General features: G+C 39.8%; 1 protein-coding gene across 1 annotated transcript in view; it reads left to right on the forward strand.

Annotated features, from left to right (window-relative positions):
* Positions 1–13161, forward strand: part of INPP5A (inositol polyphosphate-5-phosphatase A) — a gene marked incomplete at both ends in the record, with an annotated part of 254642 nt that overhangs the window by 167985 nt on the left and 73496 nt on the right. The window contains one exon of the mRNA XM_082001927.1: positions 10900–10984. Coding sequence (XP_081858053.1) covers positions 10900–10984 — 85 coding nt within the window. The remainder of the gene's footprint in view (positions 1–10899; positions 10985–13161) is intronic.

The raw sequence follows: 13161 nt of genomic DNA on the forward strand, positions 1-13161 counted from the left end.
GGGCGGGGCAGGGTGGGTGGGGGTGGGGGGGTGTGTGTGTGGGTGTGTGTGTGTTTATTTATTTATTTATTTATTTATTTATTTATTTATTGCAACGGTGATTTGAACATCAAGTGAAAACTCTCTGTAATCATGTGCCTTCAAACATTTAGTGAAATATCTGTGTGTTCAGATAGAATGCACTCCAGGGCAAATAAACCTTCCATCCAAACGTCTTCTAACAAAGGTTTAAAACCCTAGATCACATTCGAAAAGACAGCTTTTCATTAAACACCCTGGGGCTCTTCTCATTCATATTCAGTCATCCCCCCTTTAAACTAAGGTTAAGTGCTCTCAAAATTAGTGTGTTTGTATAATATGCTCTTTAAAGAGAGTAAATCCAGCAAAATTGTCTTGTTGCTTTCAGCCTGTCACATACAAAGACACTTTTTTCTTGCTTCTTGTTTTTCTGCCGGTTTGAGCTTTTGCATGTTTGATGCAGTTGTCAAAGATTTAACACGTATGTCCTTCCTGCTTACACAACCACATTTTGCATTTTATTGGGGTTATAGTTTTAGCAGAAAAACAATTTCGTACTTGTATGCATTGTAATGGAAAATATGCATGATTATAATTTTAAGGACACAGTAAATGCATTTCTGTAATAAGTGAATGATGAATTCTGGTAGTCCTAGTCAGTAATTTTGCCCTTATTCTGTTCTTTTCAGTATTTGGGGCTCTCGCTTCTTTTTTTTTTTTCCTTTTTCTTTCTGGCATTAATTAATAACTGAATGGGTTATTAGTAAATTTGCAGCATTTATTATTAAAATTGTAAATTAAAGATCTGTCTTTTCTCTCATGATAGAAAGAAATCTGTATAAGCAGTAGCAGATTTGCAAGCAAAGATCTGCCTGGAGAATCAGCAATCCAAAATCCAGAACTTTAAGCACTGGCAGGTGTCACACAGCAAGGTGTCACTTTAATAAAAAATAGTGTGGATACAGTAAGTCACTCTTCATTTTGTCTGCCTAATGGGAATAGAGTTGTGGCTCTTCCAGAAGAAATGCTGAAAATAAAAGCTCTGAGGTTTCCTGGAGGGGTTTTTGACAGCTGTTTTCACAAAAGCAAGCACACTGTCCTGTGGTGTGGATCGCAGTAAGGGATTGCCCAGTCTGCTGCTGAGCTGGGGCCACTTTTGGCAGCACACTAAGCCTCCACATCGTCTTTCATAAGAGTTTTACTCCTTTTTACCTATTTTCCAGTAATAGGTTCTCCTGGAGCTGCCTCAGTTCCCTACAGTGTCTTTCTAGTAGACTATATCTGATGTAACTACAGACTAGATTGGATGTATTGTAAAAAAATGCCTCTCCCAGGAGAATTTGTGTAATTAAACGTGGACAATTGAAGAAAAGAGAGCATGCCGCTTAAAAAATGAAATGGCTGCAAATAACTTGTTGCCTGCTTGATTTTGCTCTGAAAATGGCATTATATGAGAATGTGCAGTGCACGTCACATTCGCATTGAGTTATATTTCTCTTTTTACTGTAATTTGTTCCTTAGAGAGTCTGGAGCTAGATAAAGAGCAGTCATTAGTGTCCAGCTAAAGGTGACACTTACATCAGCATTCGTTGTGGTTTGTGTCTTCTGAAATTTTCTATCGCATAGCCATATAATCTTCCAGGATAGCTATGATTCAATTAAGAAGAATCTATATGGGCTGTTGATCCAATTTGTATTCATTTACAGAGAAATGAAAATAAATTGCTATTGTGATTTTATTTACAATGCTCGCTCTAAGATGATGCTATGAGCTGATAGTTATAAAATGGAGCAATGTTGAACGAGCTCCATTCTGCTTCCATTTGAGTCTACGGGCACTAAGTGAATAACCGTCTTTCAACATTTTTACTCCCATAGGAAGGTAGAATCACTGTGTGAGAAGGTTGTTGTCTTTGAGTCTTGTATTCTGTGTCCTGGAAAGATACATATTCTCCCTGGCAGGTAAATAGCGAGATGCAAGTTACAGCATTTTTAGCCACTTTTCTGTCTGTACAAGTGCTGAAGTAGCTGTAGACGGCCTTGGCAGACGTTCTTCATGGACTGACAGGTAAATAGCTGTAACTGCCTCACCTTTTATGAAAGCTTCTTTATCTTTCTTCTATTGGTGCAGGGTTTAAGATGCAGCTAAGATGATTCAGTTTCTCTGTCCAGCAAGGAAAATGGTCCTGCTATCTCTACATCCACCAGAATTCTCTTTGTTCAAACCTAATGTTGGCAGCTCTAATTTTTTTAATCGGTGTCCTCTTTTGAAAGAGAGCGATTTTTCCCTTCTCTTTAGCACTTCAAAGGTTCCTGTCATGTCACTCCTCATTTGTTTCCTCTCTTAGCTCCGTAGTCCACTCTAGTGGGATTTTCAAAGGGATAAATGCCCAAGCTAACAATTAAATATGTAAAATTTGTTGCTAGTTAGCTTTTCTCAACATCAAGCATTTTTTAATCCTTTGCGAATTAAGTCTTTCTGTGTTTCTGGTGGCTTGCATTACCCTTTTGTAGAAGTGGTTGGTTTTATTTTTAACCCACAGTCCCTCTGAGCCTAGCTGTTTCCCCAGGCAAGCGATGGAAGTGCGTGGCTTTCTGTCACTAGCAGCACACCGTGACGTGATGTGGCCGGTGCCCTGTCACCTTCCACTGTCCCCTTTGCCCACACGCCCATCCCCAGGGGGTTGGACTGGGAAAGGCGTTTGTTGCAAGTCTGGCAAGGTACAAATCTGGCAAGATTTCTTAGCCATTCTGCCACTGTTCCCACTGATGAACTGTTTAGGACATACAGTGCCTCTGTCCTGAACTTTTCTAGATTTGTCACAAAAAAATACTTTTCCAGCCTTAATGAGTTAATGGAGCGGTATCCCATTGCTGAGTATCCTGGTTATTTTCCGGCTTGCTATTTGCACTTTTAACACTAGGTGAACACAGGATTTTTGCTTTACTCCCCCACATCCGAGCCCTGCAGAACAGTAAGCAAGAATTGCTATGCCTCATTCTTCATGCAACCTAAGGTATGGCAGTTATCTGCTGCCTGCTTGCAACCCAGTGTTACCAACATTGAGGACTTCTAGGAGTTACATGGAAGAATTTTAATCTTCCATGGTAAAGGAAGATTCAAAAAGGCATGCAATTTCTCTGCTTTCTTCTTGTTTTCTCTTACATCAGATGAAGAGCAAGGAAATGTCTTTGTAACTTAACACCAGTGCCACAGCGTTGTATTTTCCTGTAGCAAAATTGACAAGTACTTACATCATTATACATGGCTGCTATTTCATTAGGCGAATGTCAGTGTCAGGTAAGATCATGGTTTTGTCAATATAATGAAAATACCAGTCAAGTGAGGAAAAAGTCACAATTTTCCAGCTCTAAAAATTGATTTTTATTGCTCTTCTTGTAATCCTTTCTTTGGATTAAGTATTTATTATTGATGTGGTCTTTCTTTTAATCTTAATAGCTGCTGACATTGTAATTAATTAAAAAATACAACATTTTTGCCCAAATGGCACTATATTGAAATTAAAAGTGAACATCACATATTAGTTAAACAGCCCTGGCAAATGTCTTGAGTGCTAAGATGATTGCCTAAGCTTCTTGACAATTCCCTTCATCTTGCTGTATGATGCTTGACCTTTTGAGATGTTTTGGTGTTATTAATAGGTTTTAGCTATTATATCAGAAAGAACAAGGCACAAAAATATGATAAACTTTATCTTTTTAATGACAGTGCTACACCACCTTAGGCATGCTGATGAAGGCACTTACATCACACTTTTTGAGGCACGCTTTAGACAGTCACCAGGCAACTTTTATTCAGAATTGATGGGATTTTTCTGGAATTTGTCTCTAAATGTATATCTGAGAATGCAAAGTGGTGCGAGCTGAGTGCTGACTGTGCTGCAGGAGAGAGGCGATACGTGTAAGAGACGACAGGGTTCTGTTTCAAAGCTTTCTCTAAAGCCTCTGCTGGAGGTGGATCCCCCACGGACCAGTTGTTGAGGTGCAGGTGTGCAAGCTGATCTCTTTGACCAAAACTTACAAAGGAAAAAGCAATGATGGTAGGAACGGCAGAAACGTGAAAGGCCAAAGCAATCCTGTGTCTAGTTTTGTATAAGCCTACACCTAACGTTTCCATTCTCTTGATTTTCAGTTCCTTAACAGGACTGCGGTGGATGACAGGTTTCACTGTCGTCGTTCCTTGACTTTCCACCAGAAGTCACTGCAGGAGTTGTTATTACCTCTGGCATTATAGATCTAGGGAAAGAAAGTGCGTATACCTTCCTATCCGCAGGTCACCTGCTACCTCCATACTAGCTCTTGGCTCCCACCGACGGGATGGTCAGGTCGCTCTCTGCCTTGTTCTTTTTTTGCCCCTCCCTAAACATTCCTCTTGGGGGTAAGATTCTCTCTTGTCAAGAAGACGTTAGCTGAGCACACCCTTCACAACGTGTGGCCATGGGCCACCAGCCTGCTGTCTGGCCGCGGGATGCGTACGGGGCCGCGGAGCTCCTGGCAGCGCCGCCTCCGTGCCGCGGCCCTTCGGTGACCCTCCCGGCAGCGCCGCGCGGTGACTCCTGCCAGCGGACGTGGGCAGGGGGGTCCAGGCTGCCGCGCTGCACACAGCAAGGGTGCAAACGGCCTCGGTCCTCATGGTGCTTCTGAACGCTTCACCGATCAGCTGAAATGTGAAAAGGTTTTACCATCCCATGCAGAGACGTAGGCCAGCGTTAGCTTTTACTAGACTCAGATCAAAACAGAACCTGTGGTTCAAAGCTCTGCTTAGGTCATCAATAAACAAGATCCGCAGTTTAACATGAGAAATGTTTGCCACACCGAGACTGAGCTGTCCTCTCTTCTCTGCGTAGTTAGTTGTGATTTTCCTGTTCCTGTACTTAGAAAAGGACATTTTATATAGGCAGTCACATGTTCCCTTGTAAAAGTGGCTTTTTTACCTTTAATTCCTCTGCAAGGATGATGTGCAAAAATAAAGAGATTATGGAAAGATAGTATCTTGCCCCAGAAGTTGTACAAGAAGTACAGAAGTGCTCGTATTAGCTAGTATTTAGCTTAAACACATTTAGTTATTATAAAAATTTGCTCACTGAATAAAATATGGCCTGACCTCTGGATTGTTTCTTCCCAAGAAACGTGACAGTGTCCCTCCTTCTCCTCCATTCAGCCTGCTTGGCAAAGCTGCAGGTTTTTTGTTTTGTTTTGTTACGTTATTGTTGTGTTTAAAAAAAAACAAAAAAAAAAAAACCCAAAAAGCCTCAAGCCCCTCTTTTCAGCGGTGTCAAGTTAGGATGAATTGGCCAGGGAGGCATGTTTATAGACTGTGTGAAGAACTTTGTCTTTGTGTGGGAATGCTGGTGACACTGGTATGGCTTGCCTGAATGAACTGCGATGACGCAGCTAATAAGGTGTCCTGCTGAGCGCCGCAGCAGCCTTTCTCAGACCTCCCACTTAATGCCATTCAGCTCCAGCTCAGTGTAGCTAATTTTTCCCATTCCCTCAATTCTTTAGGCCTCCTTACAAACAGAAAAGTCAACTTTCACACCGAGGAGAAGATAAGTGCTTTAGGAAATAATCGTGTAAACAGAATGTTACCTTCTGACCTGATGCTGATACCTTGGTCTGGGACAAAACCCAGCTGGCTATTGCATTAGACATGGCTATTAAAGGAATAATGCTGCTGATCCTCCTTACAAAGTGCCCGGAGAAATGGTTTAGCCAAATCACAGTGCCTCTTGTCACACTGAATCCTGTTCAGCTGCTCTCTTCCATGACCAAATTGCTGATATTTAGCCACTTCCTTGTCTTCTCCTTTCCTGCAGCACCATGGGAGGGGGTAAGTGTGAAAGCAAGGGAAAGTCAGTCCTGTTTCAGATTGCCCTAGTGTTATTTGCTGGCTGAATTTCAGTGCTTTGAAATGCGTATACAGTACACCACAGAGCATTTATCGAAGAGGGTGCGTTTCATAAAGTATCTTTAATTGTAACTACTATAATGAGTACTTCAAAATAAATTATGAAAGGATGTCAGTGATTCCAATAATACAGAATTGTTCATTTTAAGATTGCACTGAGTGATCCCTTTTGACGTAGAGACTTTCTGTATAGAGACTAAAATGAATGACTAGACCCAGGTCTCCAGTAGTATCGAGGAGCAGAGGAACCTCTGCCTCTTACTCGTTTTAGTCTTGGTAGGAGTATGGCATCCAGATCTCCTAAATGGCTTTGAAAAAACTTACCCTTCACAATCCGTTTAGCTGACACTGCCATCCAGACTGAGAGGTCTGTCTTTACGTCAAAGTAATTTGACGTGTCTTAGGCTCCAAGACCAAACCCTGAGCGTTTGCTTCTCTTGCGGCATTTGTTTGACTTCGGTTTAGGTTTGCCCGTCGCACGGGTCGGGCCAGCCCCTGCTCGGAGCTGGGTAATGCTCTCGTCGCAGGCAGGCCAGTTTGGCTCAAATTAAGCCATTCAGCGTCATTGCTTCGGGCGGGTCATAGGTTTCCTGTAGTTCTCCTGATGCACCCAGAATAACAGACAGTTTTTGACACGGGTCTTTGGGAAACCATGTCAGCGGGCTGCCGTGCTGAAAAGGACTGATGAGCGGAGGTTGTTTTGCTAGAAGTCTTATCGACACAGCAGAGCAAGCACGTTTCCAGTGCAGACGCAACTGGAAATGGGTCGTCTTTAGCAACTTCTTTCTGGGTTGGTAAAACAGTTGCTGATATCCACTGTGAGGCAGCCTGCAGTTATTAGACCAAAATAAGAATTAAACATATTTATTTTGCAGCAAAAAACCTGCTATAGTAATTTAACATTCATTTGCGCTCTCACCAGTGAAGTTTACTCCTTTAAAAAAAGTGTGAACGACGGATCCAACTCATCAAAACATTTAAGCATGTGACTAACTTTTGACTGTAAACTCTACTTGAAAGTTACAGTCGCTTTAGTGTTTCCTTCTATTACTGTCCTGTCATGTCTAAAAAGCTGTTCAGTTCCATTTCAAAAACTGTTTGCAGTTTGCCTCTTCTCAAAATACAACAAAATTTGAAAAGAAACAGAGAATAACCTAACCAGTCCAGAAGACTTCCAGTGTAGAGCCATCAGTTAAAAATGTAGAATTAGTTTGAAACTGGCAAAATAACTAAGATACTGTGTTCCAGGTGTGAAAAATCTAATAACTGTTATCAAGGACTCCTTACGCAATTAAAAGCTCTGTGTTTGTGGAACTAGTAGAAGGGAAATCTATGGCATTTATATTTATGTGCTTTAAAGTTTAACAAGGACATCAATAAACCCAGTCGTAAGCGTGCTTTTTCCCCAGTGGTCCTTATTTGCCATATTGAATTTGTTATTTTGATTTCCAAAATGCGCAGAAGTAAAAGATATTTCTTTGGTATGTTCTAAGGGCAGATAAACTTTTTTCTCATAAGCGATACCTTCTGGAGCAAGAACAAATAATTAGAAGAGTGAACGTGTTCTTGCAACCTTTTCAAAGGGAAGACTTCTCTTCCTGGAGAGGAAGGGCTGTGATCTGTTTGAAGAGTTTTTTCTATTTTATTTGCATTCAAGCTTTGGATACATCCTGATTGCCCATCACCTCTTGATGGCCCTGCCCCGTCACAACAGGCAGCACAGCTAGTTAAGGCATTTGTGATCTTTTGTTTGCTCTTGCACACACAGTTGTGGAAGTGAAATATTTGTAGCTTCAATACAGTCATGAAAATTTTACCTGAGTTGCCCATTTTGTCACAAGCTATTTAGAAAAGTTGTACAGGAAAGAATAGAGCTTTAAAGTACATTGAAGACCTTCCGGAAAATCTGGTAGTCAGCAAGTACAAGTTAAAGGAAATGGCACTAGGTCCTCCCAACTGAAAACATAAGATTAATGCTGGTGACATAGGTTGGCTGCCTTCTTTTTATATGATTGAGATTTATCACTCCATTGACTGATTCATAGCAACATTTTTAAAGGATTATTTGATTCAGAGTTAAAGGAAGGGTGCTGTTATAGAAGGAAATAGCAAAGTGGAACACAGATTTTGAAGCCTTCCTAGTTCATTTGCAAGCACTCATTCTTGTTTAAAAAAAATTGTCTTCTGAGTTCCCATTTACTTGTACACATGATGAACAGTATATATTTGTGGCTTAGAATGCAGAAACAAGAGGAATGGCACACTTCTGTTTAGCTCTTGCTCCAGTCGTAACACCTTCGCTGTGTGTCCTTGGTCCTGGTGAGACTCGCAGCGTTCTGCAGAACTCTGTTTCCATCCAAGTCCCTCCGTGCCGGATGTTTTTCCTGCATGTTCCTGGGAGAGGAAATATTGCTGTAATCTTCTTATTGCCATCTCCTTTGCTAACTTGGAGTCTGATTCTAAAAGCACAATCAAGAAGATTAGTTCTTGTGTCGTTGATTCAGTGAATTGTAGGCACCAGTAAGTATTTCAAAACAGAGCTATCAGAGTACCAAATTGCTGAAATAATTCTAAGATTTGGGAACCCTTGAAATAAGAAGAAGTCCCAATGGCAAGGACAGTAGGTTACATACATGTGTTAAGTAGAGTCATTTAAAGCATGTTATATTGTTAGGTATCCCAGACCATTTAACGTGTATTTCCCTTGCTCTACCACTGTTAGTAATTTTACTGTACACCTAAATCTCACACCTGTGAAAAGGAGATATGTCAGAAGCCACTTAAAGCATCATTCTTGAGAAGGAATGTTTAGACTATTTTACCTCAGTCTGTCATGAGACACTCTTTCTAAAATGTCCAACAAGACAAACTACAAGGGGAGCAACAGGTTAAAATTATCAGTTTTATAGCTGGCATTGATTTGTATGCAAATCATGTTTAAATCAGGTAATGTGCAAGACTATGAAATGACTGAATGTTAATTACTTGATCAGAAGCAGACTAATCAGCTGTTTTATTCAGCGGTTGGGAGACATTTTAACCGTCTATTTTTGGAATAGTCTGTTTATTTGGAAAATCCGTCTTTGCATAGTACAATCACAGGCATCATTCTCATAATATCAATTTGTTTTAAGAGGCCTTCTCTAGACCTTGATGTCATTCCTGCAATATCTGTCATTTCTTTGTCAGCAGTAAATGGCAATGAGCAAAGCCAAAACTAAGATATGAATCAGGAAAGTTGGCAAAGCAAAATCAGTTTTTCTTACGTATAAGTTGCATATCAGATTTTGCAATGATAGTGTTAGCAAATTGTGGTAATGTAAATGGTTTAACTTTTAAGTTCTCATTTTCCTTTAATGTGCCACGAGGGCACTAATCAAACTAATGTTATGTACGGGTCAAGAGTGACAGGTTTTTCTCAGTGCTTGCTGGGAGCTGACAGTATAGACAGTATTTATTAACAGTACCTGCAATAATTTGTCAGCTGAATGGAGGATTTGGAGATTTTCATACCAGAAAAGGATAAGTCTTTGCAAGAGATTTTGCTTTGCTTTGCAAGGTGATCATTAGGCCCAATACACATTAATTTTTCAGTAGAATAAAATTCCTTACGTAATAGATGACTGTTGACTAAAAATGTGAGATGTTTTTAAGAGGAGAAGCAGTATCTCGCTGTAAATCCAATGCTGTATCTTTATGGCTTTGAGAAGTCTAAATGGATATTATGTATTAAAACTTTTAAAGCCATTTGAAAGGAATGCCTCCTTGCTGGGCAGTGTTGTTCCAGGAAGCCTACTTACTGTGCGTTGCTTTAGAATCCTTTACCCATCTACATGGTCTATATGAGCTTCTGGCTCAGTTGGGGTTTCTGGCATCGTAATGCTTACGTATTTATGTATTGCCAAAATGTACACAGTGTGTCGCCTCGCATTTGTTCCTTATTTCTCATATATTGTATATCTAATATGCCATCGCAGTTTCGTGTATTTTGTCTGTGTATATTCTTTGTAGCTGTAGCAGTTGCTTTTCGGGTATTTCATACCTTCCTCAGCTACTGATAAGAAATTAATTGTATTGATTCCTGTTTTGAAATTAAGCTTGAATCAGTGGATTCCCAAATGCCAAGATCTCTGGAAGCATGTAAAATTGCACACTGTTAGGAGTACCAGACAATTTTCTTAATAATAGAGAAGGTAATAACATCTTAAAGGTGAACAGTAATGCCTTACCTCCCTGTTTAGTTCTGAGCAAAGGCTTGAGAAAGAAGTCAATCTTTACTCCACATCTGGGAAGATTACCTTTTAGGTGGTAGCTACAACCTCAGTAAAAATCTGCTTTGAACAGAAGAGACAACTGTCTTTCACAAAACTATAACTGAGCCAGTAAAAACCTCGTAGATTGGTCTCTATCAGCTGTGATGATTAATGTTTAGCCCTAACGTGTCACTTTTAACATAGTTCTTAGAGTACTAACAAATGCTGGGAAACACTATGATCACAATCTTACAGATAAGTAAACTCAAAGGTATGTTGAACTCGCCTCTAATTTTGGGTTCCTAATTCTTAGCTGCCCAGCCCAAAGCCATATACTTAAATTTTCAAAGGTGTGGAGCACCTCTGTGATGCCCTCAAGGTTCCTGTGATGCCCAAATGCCAGTTCTGCATTATTTGTACTAACTGCTGCAAACTTGCTTTCCTCCAAATTGCTCTTTCAGCCAAACAGGGGAAATGAAGTACGTTATTTTACTTGAGTTGGAGATAGAATTGCCTAAGCAAAGAAAATCAGCCCAAAACCATGGTTAATATATTGTTCCAGTATAAACTGGTAGTTTTGGTCATTCCAGTAGTTATTTCTGAGATTGTGCTTAGAAGAAAAGATACGTGTATTTGTGCATCCTCGCATATACATAAAGATGAATGACGTTTGCTTTGTTTTGTTTTTTTTTTCCCCAGAATTATAGATCAGCGGTTTGAGAAAGTTTCATATTTTGTCTTTGGAGATTTCAACTTTAGACTGGATGCCAAAGCAGTAGTAGAGGTAGGACTTTTATTTTTCTCCTGTTGTAGAACCTAACAGCTTTTATTTCTCACACATTTTTTCCTGTGGAAAAGCTAAAAGTGACTTAAGAAACTAATCTCAGTATTGACATCAGATTTGCTAAGAATACTTTAATGGGAACATCTGACAGGTAACTAAAAATCACTGTTGTGAATCTGCTGAAGCAATTAAGAAAAACACAGCTGGCACGCTGCATTTCTTGTCAGTAGTAGTGTGTAAAGTGAGTATCAGCTGTAGATTGCAGTGGACTTCAAAGTCCATGCCACCTCTTCATGGTCCTGTGTATAAAAGAGAAAATGTGGGTGCCGATCTAAGATGAGACCTAGGGTCTTCGCAATGGATGCAGGAGTCTCTTCCTTTGGCAGGCATGCAGATTCCTTATTTGAAGTCTCTTCAGGCTTCAGCACATTTCTGTTGCATGGTTGTGACTTTTGCCGTATGTTTATAGCTCACAGTGAATCTCACAATCATTTACTGCAAGCAGAGTAAGCGCTGGTTTGTATTTCTGCTCTGGGGAAAACAACAGAGACATTTCCTACACTAAGCATACAAGCAGATAATTGTGCAAACCTTTGTGGCAGTAGCATCTCGGTGTGGAAGAGTGACTGAAAGATTTGTATAAAGCCAAAAAGAACGTAGTAAACCTTTTTCATCATGAGTTGAGATTACCTTGATTTTACTGCTAAAGCTCAGCTCCAGGTAACATGGGGTCAGAAATAATATCCAGGTTGAAAACCAATTTAATCTCATGGGTTTTCCACTTCAATTCTCAGAGATACTGTAGTGTCTTTTTGGTGTCCTTGACGATAGGCATGTATCTTCTAAACCAAAAGCTTTTATTTTGTAAATCAAGCAGCTCGAAGTAAGTGGCCTGTGTGTCAGAGGCTGCCTACCCCTCGTACAGGTGCGGTGCAGTTCTCCTTCCTTACGTGATGATTAATCCTTCATCTGTTGAAAAACAGGAGTTTGAGATTGCAGCACTGCGTATGTAGCTAATAACTTCTTTCTTGGAATCCTTTGTACATTGCAGTCATTTAAGCAACAAATTTAAAGCATAATTGAAATGAAATTCAAGTCACTGATTCAGAATATGCAGTTTCATACTGCCTATGTTAAGGACTAAATCCTACTCTGCTACACTGCGGTTACCATAGTTATCATCAACGTTTATAGATTACTTGTTTTTGAAATATTATGCTTGTTTGGTTTTTATTCTTTAGTGGTGCAATAGTATTACTGAGAGTGCTCCTGTCTGAGAACACCTCTATCAATCATGCTGCAGCAGAATTATCTCCTACACCCAGTATTGATGAAGGGCGCTATAAGTTTTTCCTAACTTACTAACTGCCTAGCAGTCTGCAGGATTGAAACTGCAGAGAATGCATTCTTTATTACCAATGGATTAAGATTCCTACATTTATATCTGTGAGTTTCAAAGCAATCCACTTCTAACAAAATAATGTCACTAACCATAGATGATACATGCTAAATGAACTGCACAAGAAGTAGTAAGAGCACAAGTGATTCTTAGTCACTGTACTGACACAGTACTTTTCATCTTATGAATGGTTTACCAATGTTTACCAATTAATGTTGTTGCACATGAGCGCACAAGGTGTAATTTGGAGATGAACCAAATTCATTAACCCATTCTTCCTAGATAAGGTGCATGCATGTGTGAGTGTAAAAAAGCATTAGGATAACACATATTTTGCGTTGCTTTTTCTGAGAAGTAGCATACCCCATTAACCAGAACTTTACCCAGCTACATGGCAACATTACTTAAACATAATTAAAGTTGATCGAGAAACTTCCACTTGTAATTTACATATGCACAGTTGAAGTCGTACGAAGTTTGTTTAGTAGTTTTCTGCATTTGGTACAGTTTATAAACAGGTATGTCAGAAGATCCAGAAGATTTAAGAAATGGTTGTCTCATCCAGTTTACTACACAGAAGCGATAGTACAGCCGGTGTGTCTTTGACAGAATCTTAACACCGGAACAGTCGTGAATGAATCAATAGTAAGCATGTGGCGCTCTGTTTTGACAACAAAGTCTGGACTCCTAGGAGACAGATCTATTTCTAAAGAGTTTCAGGCCACCTCTAGCGGGAATTATTCTAGATAGGACCTAGTAGTTTGATTGTATATAAGAT

The sequence above is a fragment of the Phaethon aethereus genome (genome assembly GCF_964289735.1).
Source record: "Phaethon aethereus genome assembly, chromosome: 7".
NCBI lineage: Eukaryota > Metazoa > Chordata > Aves > Phaethontiformes > Phaethontidae > Phaethon > Phaethon aethereus.